Source organism: Aythya ferina, assembly GCF_964211825.1.
Source record: "Aythya ferina genome assembly, chromosome: 2".
Taxonomy (NCBI): domain Eukaryota; kingdom Metazoa; phylum Chordata; class Aves; order Anseriformes; family Anatidae; genus Aythya; species Aythya ferina.
The window spans coordinates 17,318,808-17,332,800 of NC_140297.1; the positions used below are offsets into that span (position 1 = coordinate 17,318,808).

The 13,993-nt window shown below is 39.6% G+C and overlaps 1 protein-coding gene across 3 annotated transcripts in view; it reads left to right on the top strand.

Annotated features, from left to right (window-relative positions):
- The window catches only part of MKX (mohawk homeobox), a 47,357-nt gene extending 41,056 nt beyond the window's left edge, over window positions 1–6,301 (top strand). For 2 of the 3 annotated variants that reach the window (XM_084507386.1, XM_084507385.1), the window contains exons 6-7: window positions 3,475–3,508; window positions 3,627–6,301. In XM_084507386.1, the coding sequence (XP_084363512.1) occupies window positions 3,475–3,508; window positions 3,627–3,813 (221 nt within the window). In that variant the 3' untranslated portion in view covers window positions 3,814–6,301. The remainder of the gene's footprint in view (window positions 1–3,474; window positions 3,509–3,626) is intronic. The other variant, XM_084507383.1, reaches the window with a different exon arrangement.
- The last annotated feature ends 7,692 nt before the right edge of the window (window positions 6,302–13,993 follow it).

Sequence of the window (13,993 nt, forward strand, 5' to 3'; positions counted from 1 at the left end):
AAAGTGAAGTATAAACGACAATCCCCAATTATAGGTGGTTCCATTTTCATAATGCTTTAAGATTTCCATTTTTTAAAGTGATTTCCACATTTTAAAGTGATTTCAGAATTTGTAACAAAAAGATGTATAATGTTAGATTTCCTTTAAGGATGTCAGTATACATGTATGCTAAAAGTCCCTTGCTTTCTGAGGCAGAACAAATCACCTTCATCAGCAGCTGATAGATTTGGGTTTCAGGTAAAAGCACAACTATAGTTTGTTTGGGAATGTTATTATATTAAAGATAACCACAGTGCTTGGGGAGGGCAGCTATGGTTCTACCTTGTATAATAAAACCATACTGGGAATGCTGTTCTTCGGTTGCATTCATGCAGCAGTCTCACCATGCTGCTTATACAGTTGAAATACACTGTGTAATTGTTTTACATACATGTAAATGTCAGAAGTTTTAATTATTAGAAGCTTCAATTTGTAGCTGGGGATAGAGCAGGTAGATTGCAGAAGATGAAGACTAAGCTAAATGTTGGGCAAGATTCACATCATTATTTAACTTGATAAAATTTTATCATCAACATTCTCTCTCTTGTCAGTGAAGAGCCAGACATGGCTACAACTCTTCCAGGCTGAGCTAAGCAGTTCAGGCCATAGCTACACCACTGGCTTAATCTCCAGAGGTGGCTTAATCTCCAGAGGTGGCTTAATCTCCAGATGTGGTCCTCCTCTCATCTGGCTCACAGTATATGCATGTGGATGTTAATGCTGCCCGTGTGAAGAAGTGGCCATGAAGGAGAGCTGTGCTGTCTGGTTTTGCAGGAGAGCTCAGGGTTGTTGGACTGAGGTGTTAGATAGGTGAGCTGAAACAACTTATTGGAGGACATCTCTCTTATTTGTGATTGGAGTCCAGGCAACTAGCATAGATAAGGATATATAACTTTTTGATGGCATGTTAATGGCAAGTGAGATGAAACCCACGACTATCTCTTCATTCTGAATTGGATCAAGTTGGCTTGACCTGCAAGATCAGGTCTAGGAAGATCAGTTCAAGGAAGGCCTAGGAACATGGGCAATGGTCTTTTCCCTCTGAAGTCAAAGGGACGTGGAGATCAGTGTTCCCTGCAGAACCATTTGCCTTTCTCAGTATGGCTATCCCCATCCACAAATGGTGATAATACTCACTTCCTTCACCAAGGGCTGTTCAGACAGGTGTGGGCTCCTGGGACAGTATGGCAGTGCCAATGAAGATATGCTGTCATAGGTTTGGTATAGCTGAAAAGAATTTTTGGCAAGCAAAAGGGGCCCTGTGCATTTAAATGATGGATTTTCAGACTTCGTTGTACTAACATGCTTTTACAGCAGTTATTAGCAAGAGCTTTGCAAATTATCAGTGATAGTTTTACTGTAACCTAGTTTCAAATTTCTTTGACATAAATTATTTGTTTAAAAAACATAAAATCTGAATGGAATTTAAAAAAAAAAAAAAAGTCCTCTGTCCTCCAGCAAAATTAAAGAAGGTGTAACTCTTTGCTCCTGGATTGTATTTTTTTAGCTTTGGTACTGCTTTTTTATACTGTGGGCAAGTCGCTTTCTTTTGGAGCTGGCTAAACACCACTAAAAAATATTTGCAAATACTCCTTCAAATAAACGCTGGAATTGGAATGTGTGTCACCATTCACACCTACTTTCCTCAGAAGTTTGTACAAGCAATTTTTTTGTTCATAGGAAATATTTTCCAACAGCAAAAGAAACTGACAGATGCTTGAGAGAGGTGTATTTATATCCAGGTTTGCTCTGGCAATAACATTCTCTATTACTTGCCATTTCCATTTCTATACCTACTGACCTATTCAATCCTAAAGCTCCTCTTTAAAATTGTCTCTATTTAAAAAAATAAATGGAGCAGGAATGAAAAACAATTTCTAGCCGAGTACAGCATTAAGGAGGAGACTTTTGGTGTCATTCAGTACATCTCTGCAGATCAAATGTTTCTTTTTTTCCCCTTCAATCTCTCCTCTGCATAGGTTGAACTTCCCCCCCCCCAAGCATTGATCTAGGGTAGCTCAAGAGATACTGACTTAAGATGTGCTGTTTTAGAACAGAATATAAACCTGAGGACTTGGTCATTTGTGGACATTTATAACTCTGTTTTGCAAAAGCCTGGAGTCCTGTTAAATCAAACAGCTTGGCAAACATCTGACCTCTGAAATTGCAGATGGTCTGCCTGCATTTCTTCTGGTGAGCCTGCGGTCTGTGTTGCTCACCTGCAAGTGCTGAGGAGCGCGGCTGTGCCGAGGTGTTTGGTATGTTGGCTGCATGAGACAACTGGCTGCTCTTGTGGGGTGCAGCCACTCGTAAAAGTAGAGCTAGCAAGGGCTGCAATGTGCTTTGGGACCCACTCTGCTGGAAGCTCTGTTTAAAGAACGGATCAGCTTTTAATTTATAATCCTGTTCAAATCTAGCAATAAGGTGAATTTCCAGTTGGGAATCTAGCCTCGTGAAGTGGTGTACTTCTTTATGAGATTTAGGGGCCCTTTTGGTTGTGTAGCCACCAGTGTTCATGCCGAAGCTGTTTCTTTTGTTTGACTCACTCTCCATAGGTATTGCAGTTAGGCATCAGCTTCTCAATCCCCTATAATGCGTTTCTGTGTCAGGATAGCAGACCCACTGAATAACGCTTACACATTTCTGCCTGGTAAATATTTCTGGCTTCTCTGCGATGCGAGGACTTGATGAATGAACAAATGTGACTCTTGATGGGAAAGTGTAGCTTATGCCTGTGATGCAATTTCTCCTTTGAAGGCTGTTAGCCACGTGTGCTTGTTACTTGTATCCCTCTCAGCCTGCCTTTGGGACTGAGTTGCAGCCTGGGCAAGGGTCGCCTTAAAAACCACACACATCATCTGTGTATGGGTAGAAGTCCTATTTTTAGTGCATACAAGAGGGCATTCACTACAGGGCGATGAAACTGATTTTTATTTTTAGTTTTTTAATTCCTTATGTCTTTGGGATTTATGGATGAAAAAATTCACTCCATCACCCTACAAAACTTAAGTGAACCTCCAAGACCGGCTTTATTCTCACTATTGCCAATATAAGTAAAATACGTTTCCCTGGACTGGGCTGGCAATAGACAAGGTTCAGCACTGGTTCTACTGGTGTGGTGCTGGGAAGGATCAGTGAGGCTCTGCCTCACCAAAGCCTGTTTTTATAAGGTCATGGCACAGGAGCCTTCTCATGGTAGAAATTTCCCCAGAGTGGGGTTTTTTGACATGTGCTCTGCTCCAAGCTCAGCACGAATTTCTCCAGAGAGATACTTGGGTGAATTTGACCCTTTATGTGTGTTCAAGCAAAGATTTTATTTGGTATCTATTTTGGAATTAACCTTGGATTATTTTTCCATGTTACCATTTTATGAAATTGCATGTTTAAAAAATACTAGAGGAAGATGGACATAATTTTTTTTCCTTCTGTTTTCAGAAACTCTGGAGAATGGACCAAATAAGTGTGAAAGGTGAGTAAGGAAATTTGCCATTTTCCAAAATTATTGTTATTACAGTTTTATTAGCATCACATAGCCACTGTAGGTATGTAAGCTATATGTGTAAATATTTGTTATTGCTTGAATCTAGCGCAGCTAACAGAAAAGGAACCAGCAAAGATGAAACATACTGGAAGGAGATCAACGCAGCCATGGCCCTAACGAACCTCGCCCAAGGGAAGGAAAAACTGCAGGGAACTACCAGCTGCATCATTCAGAAATCATCACATATATCAGAAGTAAAGACTGTCAAAGTGCCATTAGTTCAGCAGTTTTAAGAGATGGGTCCTTTTTATTTTTCCTGTCAAGCGGACATTTTCCTTACAGGATTGGTTTTCAGCAAAATCAGATTCACAGATATGAGGCAAATGTGGAAAATAGGCCCCCTTTTACAGTATGTTCAGTTTAAAAAAAAAAAAAAAACAACATTCCTTCCGACTCAGACGTTTTCATTGTATTAAATGAAATGTTCAATTGCTTCTATAAAAGGCATGTAAATTATAAAAAAAACCTGTTTTTATCAAAACATTAACTTATTTTATGTTAATCAAAGTGCGCATAAGATGTTTGCATTGCTATTACAGTAAGTGCCTTGCTTTCAAAAAATAAGCTATAACGTGGGCATAGTACAACAGTATTATGCCTCAAAATGACAATGCCATAATGCTTAAACTTTGTATATTATTCCAAGTGGGCTTAAGCAGCCTAGGGCTAAACACATTACTGCTGGAAGCCCTGGAGAATTGTGCTTATTAGACTTGAATGAATTGACAAGTCTTAATGAAATTGTTACATCATTTTCTCTCTCTCTTTTTTTAATCAACAGTGTTATAAAAATTGTACAGTATGTTTTGTCAAAGTGACAATGAGGTTGTTATGCATGTTTCTTACCTGTATATGCAGTATATTAAAATACCAAAATCATTCCTTTGAAAAGTGCAATACTCTAGAACACACAAATTTAGGAAATAAGTTAATTGTTCAGATTATTTTGAACTTCTTATACATACACTCCCAGACATGTTGCTTATTAAAGATTTCTAGTTGAGGAGGTTCTAGCCAGACTAGCTGTAAATCCAAGTTGAATTTCTATTGTTTTAAAGCTTTGCTAGTGACTTACTGAAGTTTTTATACAAGTAAACAAAATCAATCTCTTCTTGTACAAAACTGAATTTATAGTGCCGTTTATTATTTGCAGTAGAGCTCAAAAAGTTTCCATGGTGGAAATTATTACTTCAATGTGTTCTGAATGTTTTTATTTTGTAGGTACCGCATACATGAAAACAGTTGGTTGACAGTTCACATTTCAGTGAGAAAAAGCTATAGTATACACTATCAAAGCCCAAACTAAAAACACAAATGGGACTTGAAGCATTGAAAAATCCCAGCATTTAATGTGAGAGGGTTTTAAGTAGATACTAAAATGTATTAAATGTCATGTCTGTAAACTTGACTGCTGTTGAGCATAATAACTAGCATAAAACCAGGTTTATGTTTAAGGGTTTTCTAGGGTGTACAAGTTATTCTTAAGTCATATAACAATAGTCTAATGAGGTTTACATTGCTTGAGTGGAATTTACATGAAAGCAATTTACAGTGGCAAAGCCAAATATGATTTATACTGAAACAGTTACAGAAAACTGGAAAAGAGATGATTGTTGCTAAGATCTGGATTCTTTTTTTCCTGTGGGTATCCTGTCAGGTGTTTTCCTACTTATTCCTCTCCCCTTTTCTCTTTTTGGTGAGCCATCAATGAACAAGATAAGACTTCAGTCCTGCTCCCACTGAGTTTAATGGCCAAATTCCCACTTCAATGGAAGCAGGACTGTGCTAACGACAAAACTAACTTGCAAGTATAGGCTGTTCCAGTTGCACTAAAATAATCAAGATACATTGCAAATATCAGCCTTGGTGTGACTTCTTAGAAAACTTCTTGATGTAACATAACATGTTGTTGGGTTTATTTAGTGTACAATGAAAATGATTTGATATGAAAATATTTTGTACATATATATTTTTACTTTGTTTTCTAAATTGCTGATTTGCATTGACTTAAAGTGCCAAGCAAGAAATGTATGTCATGACTGTATGAACAGTTGAAGTATGTTTTACTGACTTGCATCATTATGTGTCTAAGATACCATGCATTAATTTTTGATACTTTACTGGATTTTGACATAATAATGTGAGTTTATAACTAATAGCAGAGAGTTAATACTTCACTTTTGTTCATACTATTATAAGTTATTCTGGTATTAAATATTTTATGACAATAAATTGATGGTTTTGAAAAACTTTTCTGTTAGGAATACTCACAGTGTTTTTGTCTGCATAAATGACAACAAAATTTGTTATGTAAAAAAGGTACCTATGGTGACTTCTCTGGAGTAAAACTGGAGAAGACAAGCCATAGTATAAATAACTTGTTCATGGTTCTTTTTTCAAGTGATCAAAGCACAAAGAATAATCTGTAAAACACACCAAGTGGGTTTTAAATTTAAGAATACTTGGCATAATTTCTTGTTATCATTTCCTTTAATTTATTTTTTTTCTACTGCTGCTTTAGAGTTTTCTGAAAACACAGATTCTAATGAATTACTTGTGTGTCTTTTTTTAAATAACAAGAATCACGATCAGTGCTGAGCCAACAGCTAATGAAGACTCAATAATTATTTATGATATTGGAAAAACAAACATTATTACTATTGCTCTTCTTTGTTTCAACATATGTAACCATTTTAGTAAAATAAATAACTGCAAACAACATCTTGCTGGTTTGAATTAAATATTCATTTATCTGTCCTTAGTCATTTGCATTTCTGGCTTCCTGTTATAGGCAGGATTACTCCATAACAGGATATAAGCATGTGATAGGCAAAGGCAAAAGAAGAGTGTTAGCCTTTTAATACAGCTTGACAGGCACAGTTATGCAAAGTAGTTTAGCATGTTCCCGATGAAAATGCCCACCGAGTTTAGGCTAATGACTGCTAACGACAACACGGCATGATGCTGATAAATCCTCCACATTTGAGGACTGCAGAGGGAAACCACAGCTAAACACTGTCCTGAGTCATTGGAGAAGGTTCACAAGTTTGGAAAGGCCTTAGTCATACAGGGTATTTTCTGAATGTGGACTACCTTTGTCCACAGTACCATGCATGGATACACTGTGGCTGTGGGGTCTTAATGACAAAGGAGGTGCAATCAGCCCATCTAGAAGTTCAGAGCTCACAGTAATGACAGCCCAGTGTAACCAGCCTCCTAAATTTTGTGCCTCAACAAAGTTGCTCCAGTTACGTGGGAAGGGTGATAATTAAAGTTTTTGTTGGCAAGTGGCACTTTAAGGTTTTATGTCCTCCTTACCTCTGATATTGGTATGCCACCGTAACATCTGTGGCCATCCAACACAACAGTGGAGATTCCAATATTCAGTTGGCACGTGAGTTCCTAAGGGGATACATACAGCCTGATTTTTGCTGTTGGGAACACACAGAAACTCCCACATCATAATGGTGCTCAGCTTCTTGCCATCTACTTTGTGTCCAAGTCTGAGGTGATGAAACCAACTCATTCTGTTCCTGCCTATTCTGTCACATCATTTGCAAGATCAGAGCACTCCTGGCCAGAGCATTCTCAATAAAGCAGTGAAAGCAAGGGGAGCTCCAATTCTGCCAAGCTGCTCAGTAGGTAGCGTATAAAATGGGATCAGTACAACAGTTTTCTCCTCCAACATCATACAAAGGCTACAACCTCTAAGCAATAGTTCTCACTTTGTAGCCTCATGGTGAAGCAGTTCCACCAGAGATACTGAGAGCAAGTGCCAAGACAACACATAGGCCATTGGGAGGACATCTGATAATTTGGTGTCTTGGATTTAAATTCTAACTGGGAGTTTGGTAAAGGACAGCACCTGGACTTGGATGCCCACATGTCACATGCATGAAGTAATCACCACACTGTGGGTTTGAAGGAGAAGATGTGGAAGAGAAGTTGATAGCACCCCTATATTGTGCAAAGAAGAATGTAACATAGCTTAGGTACAGACAAGGCTGTATGGGCTTAAACCTGTTTCTTCATTTTCATTTCACTAAGGTTATTTTTCATTATGTGCCCTGGTATTTTATCCACCTAAACTATCCTTCAGAGGAGATACACAACACCAAGCATGAGATGCTATTCCAGGAAGCGGCCTTGATTTAAAAAATGGGCGGGATCACTGATAATCATGAGCATCTGGAACTCACCAGAGCTTCACACATCTTATTCACAACTTCCACATTCAAAAGAGCACTGAGGACCTCAGGGCAGCTCTAGCAACGCCAAGATCCCAGTACTGCCAGGAGAGAGCAGCAGCTGCAATAGCAAAGCTTTTACTGCCCCAAATGCATGCTTACATGTAGGAAAGGGAAAGGTGAAGCTGTCTTCTAGCACAGCCAACTTACTCACACACATTAACATTTTTTGCTGTGAAATCTCAACATTTTGCTATGAAGCCCTTCATCTCAAGGTGTCCTTCATCCAGTCCTTAGGGCAACTATGCTTTCTTAAACCCTGGCCTTCTACTTGAAGGAAAATGGAGTCTGGACTCAGCGTGGACTGAGAATACCAGACTCTAGTACTCCAGAAAGCTCTGAAGTCCAGTGGGGACCAATTCAGTGGTCACAGCAATAGTATTAATCATGGCAGATCCCAGTTATGTTTCTGTTTTACTGCGAACAATCTGTGAGACTCTTGGAGAATCAGAAAGAACCTCAAAGGGAATGAGGCTCCTAACCTAACAAATATAACTATTTCTGAAGATCTGTGGGCCAAGGCATGTTTCCAGGGACAACTGCAGATTGCCACATGCCTGATCTAAGCTACCTGGGTAGAAATGTGTTCTAGTTCAGAAACTGGGTAACTACTTTAGTATGGCATCAAGCCTGCGCTGCTACACCAAGGTCCTTAGCAGAGCATGGACTGGAGTCAGTACAGTATGGTATATCTGTATAGCTTTTGGACCATTGCTTGCTGTATGCCTGCACTTGTCCACAGCACTGTCCTCAAGTTTCTGTGTTCTTTGGTTTAGCATTTGAGAGGTTAGTACCACAGCTCTGCATGGCTGAGTTGTTGTATGTAGAAGGGCATTGCCAGTTGGAAGCTGCTCTGGTGAAATACCCACCTAGAGAAGCTAGCTAGGGCAGGAAAGTGAAATAAAACCTGATGCAAAGGGCTGAATTGCCTGAGAGAACTGTTTTGACACTGCAAGAGTCAACAAGAGTCCAGCCTGGATGTGAGTTCATGTTGTACAAGCTGGTTTGCCAGTATCTGGGTGTACTTGGTCTGTTAGTAGCAGAACTGGGACTCAAACCTGTGGCTTTCACAGTGCGGACTTGCTGAGCCAGTGTTTAGGTTTGGGCCCCATCTTGAAACTCCTCTTGTTTAACAAGAAGGGAGGGGGCTGGCTAAAATACAAGTACTTTGTGAAAAAAAAAAAATGTGGAAAAGAGACATGAATGCCTAATGCAACAGAAAAAAAAAACTAATCCCAAACCTCCTTAATGTTGCTGTTATGTCAGCTTGGGTTATTGGCAGTGGAAGTGGTTATTGGCAGCGGAAGTTAGACCTGGCTCGAGGCTAATATAACTCGCGCACCTGACTTTTTAAAAGGAGCTGAGATCTGGTTTCTTTATGGATGGGCTTTTTTTCTTTTGTGGTGTTGGTCCCTTCTTCAGGTTTCCTTAGCCTTCCTTTCAGCCTGTTTTGGACTTGGTTCTCCTTCTATCTTTCTTCCTGTCTGAGAAGTCTCCTGTTACATGCAGACAGCAATGGGATCCTTCATGCCAAAGCTCATACTTCTGTCTGGCTTTGCCGTTTCTAGACCTACATAGGTGAAGGATGCATGAATCAACAAACTGGTGTTCAGTGACAAAGTCTGATATCTCTCTTCTCCTAGCCCAGGGTCAGTGAACATATGAAGTCTCAGGAGTGTGCTGTAGAGGTTCTTCAACCAACAAGCTCTACCATCTATCACTTCACTCCTAACTACTACTGCTTTTGGCTATCTTAACTCCCAAAAGGACTGTCAATTTAACCATAACTACCTAGGAACTGCCAAGTCTCATTTTATGAGCTGCTGTTGAGAGTTTAGCTATTTAAGGCTGATTTTAAACAATTTTTATTGGTACTTCGTGGCATGTGCCTGATTTACAGTGCTGTAAATAACCACAAATTAGGGACATTTCTTTCTTTACGGTAAACATGCATTATCTCGAGTGTAAGAAAGATACCATGTTGGTGACTACAGGACTACAGGCCCCATTCTGCTGCAGGCTTCCTGTGTGAGTCCTGGCAAGCTTCATCCAGGGTTTGGTCCATGTGGAGGGGCTGACACTTCCCCCTGGGGCTGCTCTAAACACTGTGGAATGCCAGGGGGTGGTAGGATGTGGATCGCACCTACAAGATGTTCTTTGCAGCTCACTCTGCTGCTATGAGGCTCTGAAAGTAGGAGAGGGCAGTGCTGTTTTGTATGTGGCACACTCAGTTTGGTGCAGTTAAGGAACTGTTGGTATCAGATGCTACCATAATTGAAAGCTGTATCTTGGACACATGTCCCAGAGCAGGCACACCTTCTGCAGCATTTCCATCTCTTCACTTCACTGACTGCAGCAGGAGAATAAGCTGCTAACTGAGACCAGAAGCCCAAACCAGACACAGCTAAAGTCAGGAGAGACAAGAGAAACAGGTCATTATGTCCTACACCATGAAGCAGCCCGCTACACTCAGGCCAGCACTATCTACCTTTCTCTGCAACGTCAACTGAGAAGCACACTGATGCAACTGAAAAACCTCATCCAATGAAGGGGAAAATGTCTCTTTCCAGCTGAAAAAAAAGAAAAAAGGCCTTTGGCCATTAAGGACTTTGTGGATGTAGTTCAGATGTAAGATGAGATGTTTCACTCAGAAGCATCCCTGTGACTTGGGGATGTTCATCAAAGCTGTCTCATCTTTCTCATGGTCTTCTTTCTCATTCCTTTCTTCATGGTCATCTTTCTCATTTCTGATCTCATTTATCTGGTGTGAGGATGGTAATCTTCACTCTAAAGAGTTTTATGTTCCTTTTTCATGCCCTTTTAAGAAATTGTCAGCTAGATCTGAGACCCTTGGTCTAAGCTCATTACATTGAGAAGAAATGCATAAGTCATGCAGCAAAAGACAACTCCACTCTGTGCTGGCATCGTGGGAGAGGACAGCAGAGCTATAGACAACATACTGGGGCCTTCATTGCCCCCACTACACTGTACAGATGGGTTCCACTTCAACAGTACCTTTTCTATTTATGTTTGATAAGTCCACGTGCAAAGATAAATGAAGCCAGACTATTCAGAAGGAGGCATGGAGAGGGGTATATCACTGATCTGGACAGCTAAATGCTTTGGGCAGCAGTTAAAATATGAATCTAACTTTGGTTAGAAATGGCCACAAAACATGTGGCTAGATATTAAAAATTTCAAATACTCAACAGCAACCAGTGTAGACATCAAAAGTGGTCAGCATCGTTTCAGCTAGACTTTTGCAAATTAAATGCCAGGTCAGCAAAATAGATTATTTATTTATTTATTTATTTATTTTGTGGAACACAACTACTTCATTTAACTTCTTTGAATTTCTTTTAAGAAAGCTTGGAGATGATCAAAGCTCAGTTTTTTATTTTTTTTTTTTTAAGAAAAAAAAATCCATTTTTCTGTGTTTTTTTTTTTTTTTTTCTTTTTTCTTGCAATGTAATATAATTATAATAAGAAAGGTTGAAATCAAACCCAAATAGAAATCACTGAAATGTATCAAAATATTGAGGTCACCATATTATGTTTACTGACTTTTTTAAAGTGTTTTTTTTTTTTGGTTCTTCGTACTCATTATATGTTTACACTTTCCAATACAGTTTAAAACAAGAAAGTTTTGACAGCTCAAAAATTTCCATGGGATAGAAAAATAAAGCCCCCCAGAGTGGCATGGAAGGGCTTTTAATGCTCAGCGTACAGAAAATCAAAGCAGATTTACATGGCGATCTGTGGATATCTGAGTCTACTTCCAGGTACTGTTTTGAGAGTACTAGTTTTGGTGCTGAATCATTTCAGCAAGCACAATGCTGCTTTTGCTGAAGGACACGCTTGTGTCTGTGTCTTGCTGCCTTCAGAAAAATACTACTTTAGGGAAGCCACGAGACTTTTCCTGTTGTTTGGGCTAATTAAGAGAATTTGCTGTGACCAGAAAATGAAGACAGCAGGTAGAGACAGCATTTACTAGTACTCCTCATCCTTGGATGATAGGTATCTGGTGTGGTGATGGTTGAAACTGTGTGATGCACGTTTATGCCTGTTGATTGCAAATAACAAAGAAAGTAAGAGAAAGTAGAGATGTCCGACTAAAGATGATATCCCCATCTCTAAAAAAGAGAATAATAGCAATAATAACTGCATTTCTCAGCTGGCATTGAACATTGTAAAGGTAACCACAAAACTCAAAATTGTCTAAGATTTGCCACAACATTTCACTAGCAGTGAAATGTAAAAATATGGAAACAAACAAACACAAACAAATATAGCAGTGACTCTCCACATTTCAAGATGTACAGCAAACAAAATCTCAGCCTCTTCCAGTTCCTCAAGCCCCTGACTACATTTCTGAAGCTGATGTCTGCTGAACAGGACGCCTGTAGTTGGGCAGCAGAAGGGTCTTCCTGGGAGTAGCCTGCCCAGGCTGTCACCAGCATGTGATGCCCAGGGCCGAATCGGAGGGGATTCCAACTGGAAAGTGGTGCTTTTGTCACTTTGAAGTGTGAAGTGTTATACAGTTATAAGTTGTATTTACTCACCCTCCCTCACATTCTTAATAAAAGCTTTCCTTTGATCTAGGATTTTTGATCCTAGAAAAACACATTTCTGTAACTGCTATCTCAAACAAGGCTATTTGCAATAAAAGTGTTTACTATGCAAACAACTATAAATACTTCTTTATGTAGTGCAGTTGATATTAAGCATCTTTTAAGAAGCATCAATCAGATTCCCTTTCAGGAACAAAAATACAAAAATGTTGCAAACTTTTTAAATTTCCTAATGGGCAGCTGAGGTGGGAACTCTATACCCACTTTATAAGATGAAATACTCCCTGTATCTGTTTCACAAGGGCATGTACCAGCATGAGAGTGGGATTTGGTAGAGCCTAGATTTACAACTGGAAATTAAATACAGGCATGTAGAAACATTACTATGTAAACTAATACTTAGCTACTTCTTGCTCCATTCCCTCAACAGCAACAAAATGGTAGCATGGAAACCAAATGCCAAGTGTAATTTTTTTTAAACCTGTTCTGTGAGAATTAAAAGAAAAACAGTCCTATGTAGAATGGGGAGGACTTGTTGCTTTTTTTCTGTGAAGTCTTAAATGTCACAGCCCCTCGGCTGAATTCTTTTATCAAAACCAATGGAGCTTTGATATCAGTAGTTTGCTCTGCTGGCTCCCATTGCTCAGGTAGGTCACGTATTCCAGAGAGGCTGTAGTTCAGGGACAGACAGAGCCACGAGGCCCTGGGTGCTGGTGATTCGGCATCACTCTAGCCTGAGGCACTGCTACACCAACCCAGACAGAAGGACAAAGTGCTCTAAGATGCAGCCAAGTTCCCTTCATCTGTGTTTCACCTACTTCTTCAGTCCTTGAAGATCAACCAGGAAACCACCAGAAAAAAATCCTTAAGGCTCATCTGCAACCAGGATCTGTTCACACCTCCTCTGCGATGCAGTTACAGACAGCCTCTCTCAATTCTATAGGTCATGTAGGCAGACCCATTTTAGAGAGCAGCTGCACTGTACAAAAGTGCCTACTGCCTCTCCAAAACATGTTCTGTCTATCTGCATATGGAACAAACTGGGGAAGTCCAGAGAGTTGGCTGCTGTCTCAAGAAACTGCAGGAACATCCAGCCAAGTGGTGTGTAAGCACCTAGAGGACAGCAAAGTGATAAAAATAACACTCATCATGGGCTTCTCATAAGCAAATCACATCAAAACATTTTAATTTCCTCTGTCAAACTATGTGGATGGAAGAGTCACAGTACACCAAACAACCACCCTGACTCTAGCTGGCTTTTGGCACTGTCTTACCTGATATTTTCATAAATAAGTGGAGGAAATATCATGCAGCTGAAATTACCATTGTGAGTGTATAAAACATGTTGAAAACTCAGAGAGCTTATTAGGAATTCATGGTCAAAATGAATATGAAGTATAGAAAAATGAAAACAAAGTATATATAGATCAATGAATGTATAGAATGAAGTATAGATCAATGAAATTAAAATTAAGTATAGATCAAGGACTTCCACAGAGGTCTGTCCTTGATTGGTTTTGTTCTATATTTTCAATGGTAGCTTGGCTAGTGGAATAAAGCAGAGGTTCCTCAGCCGCAGGTGTGGTGCCACTGAT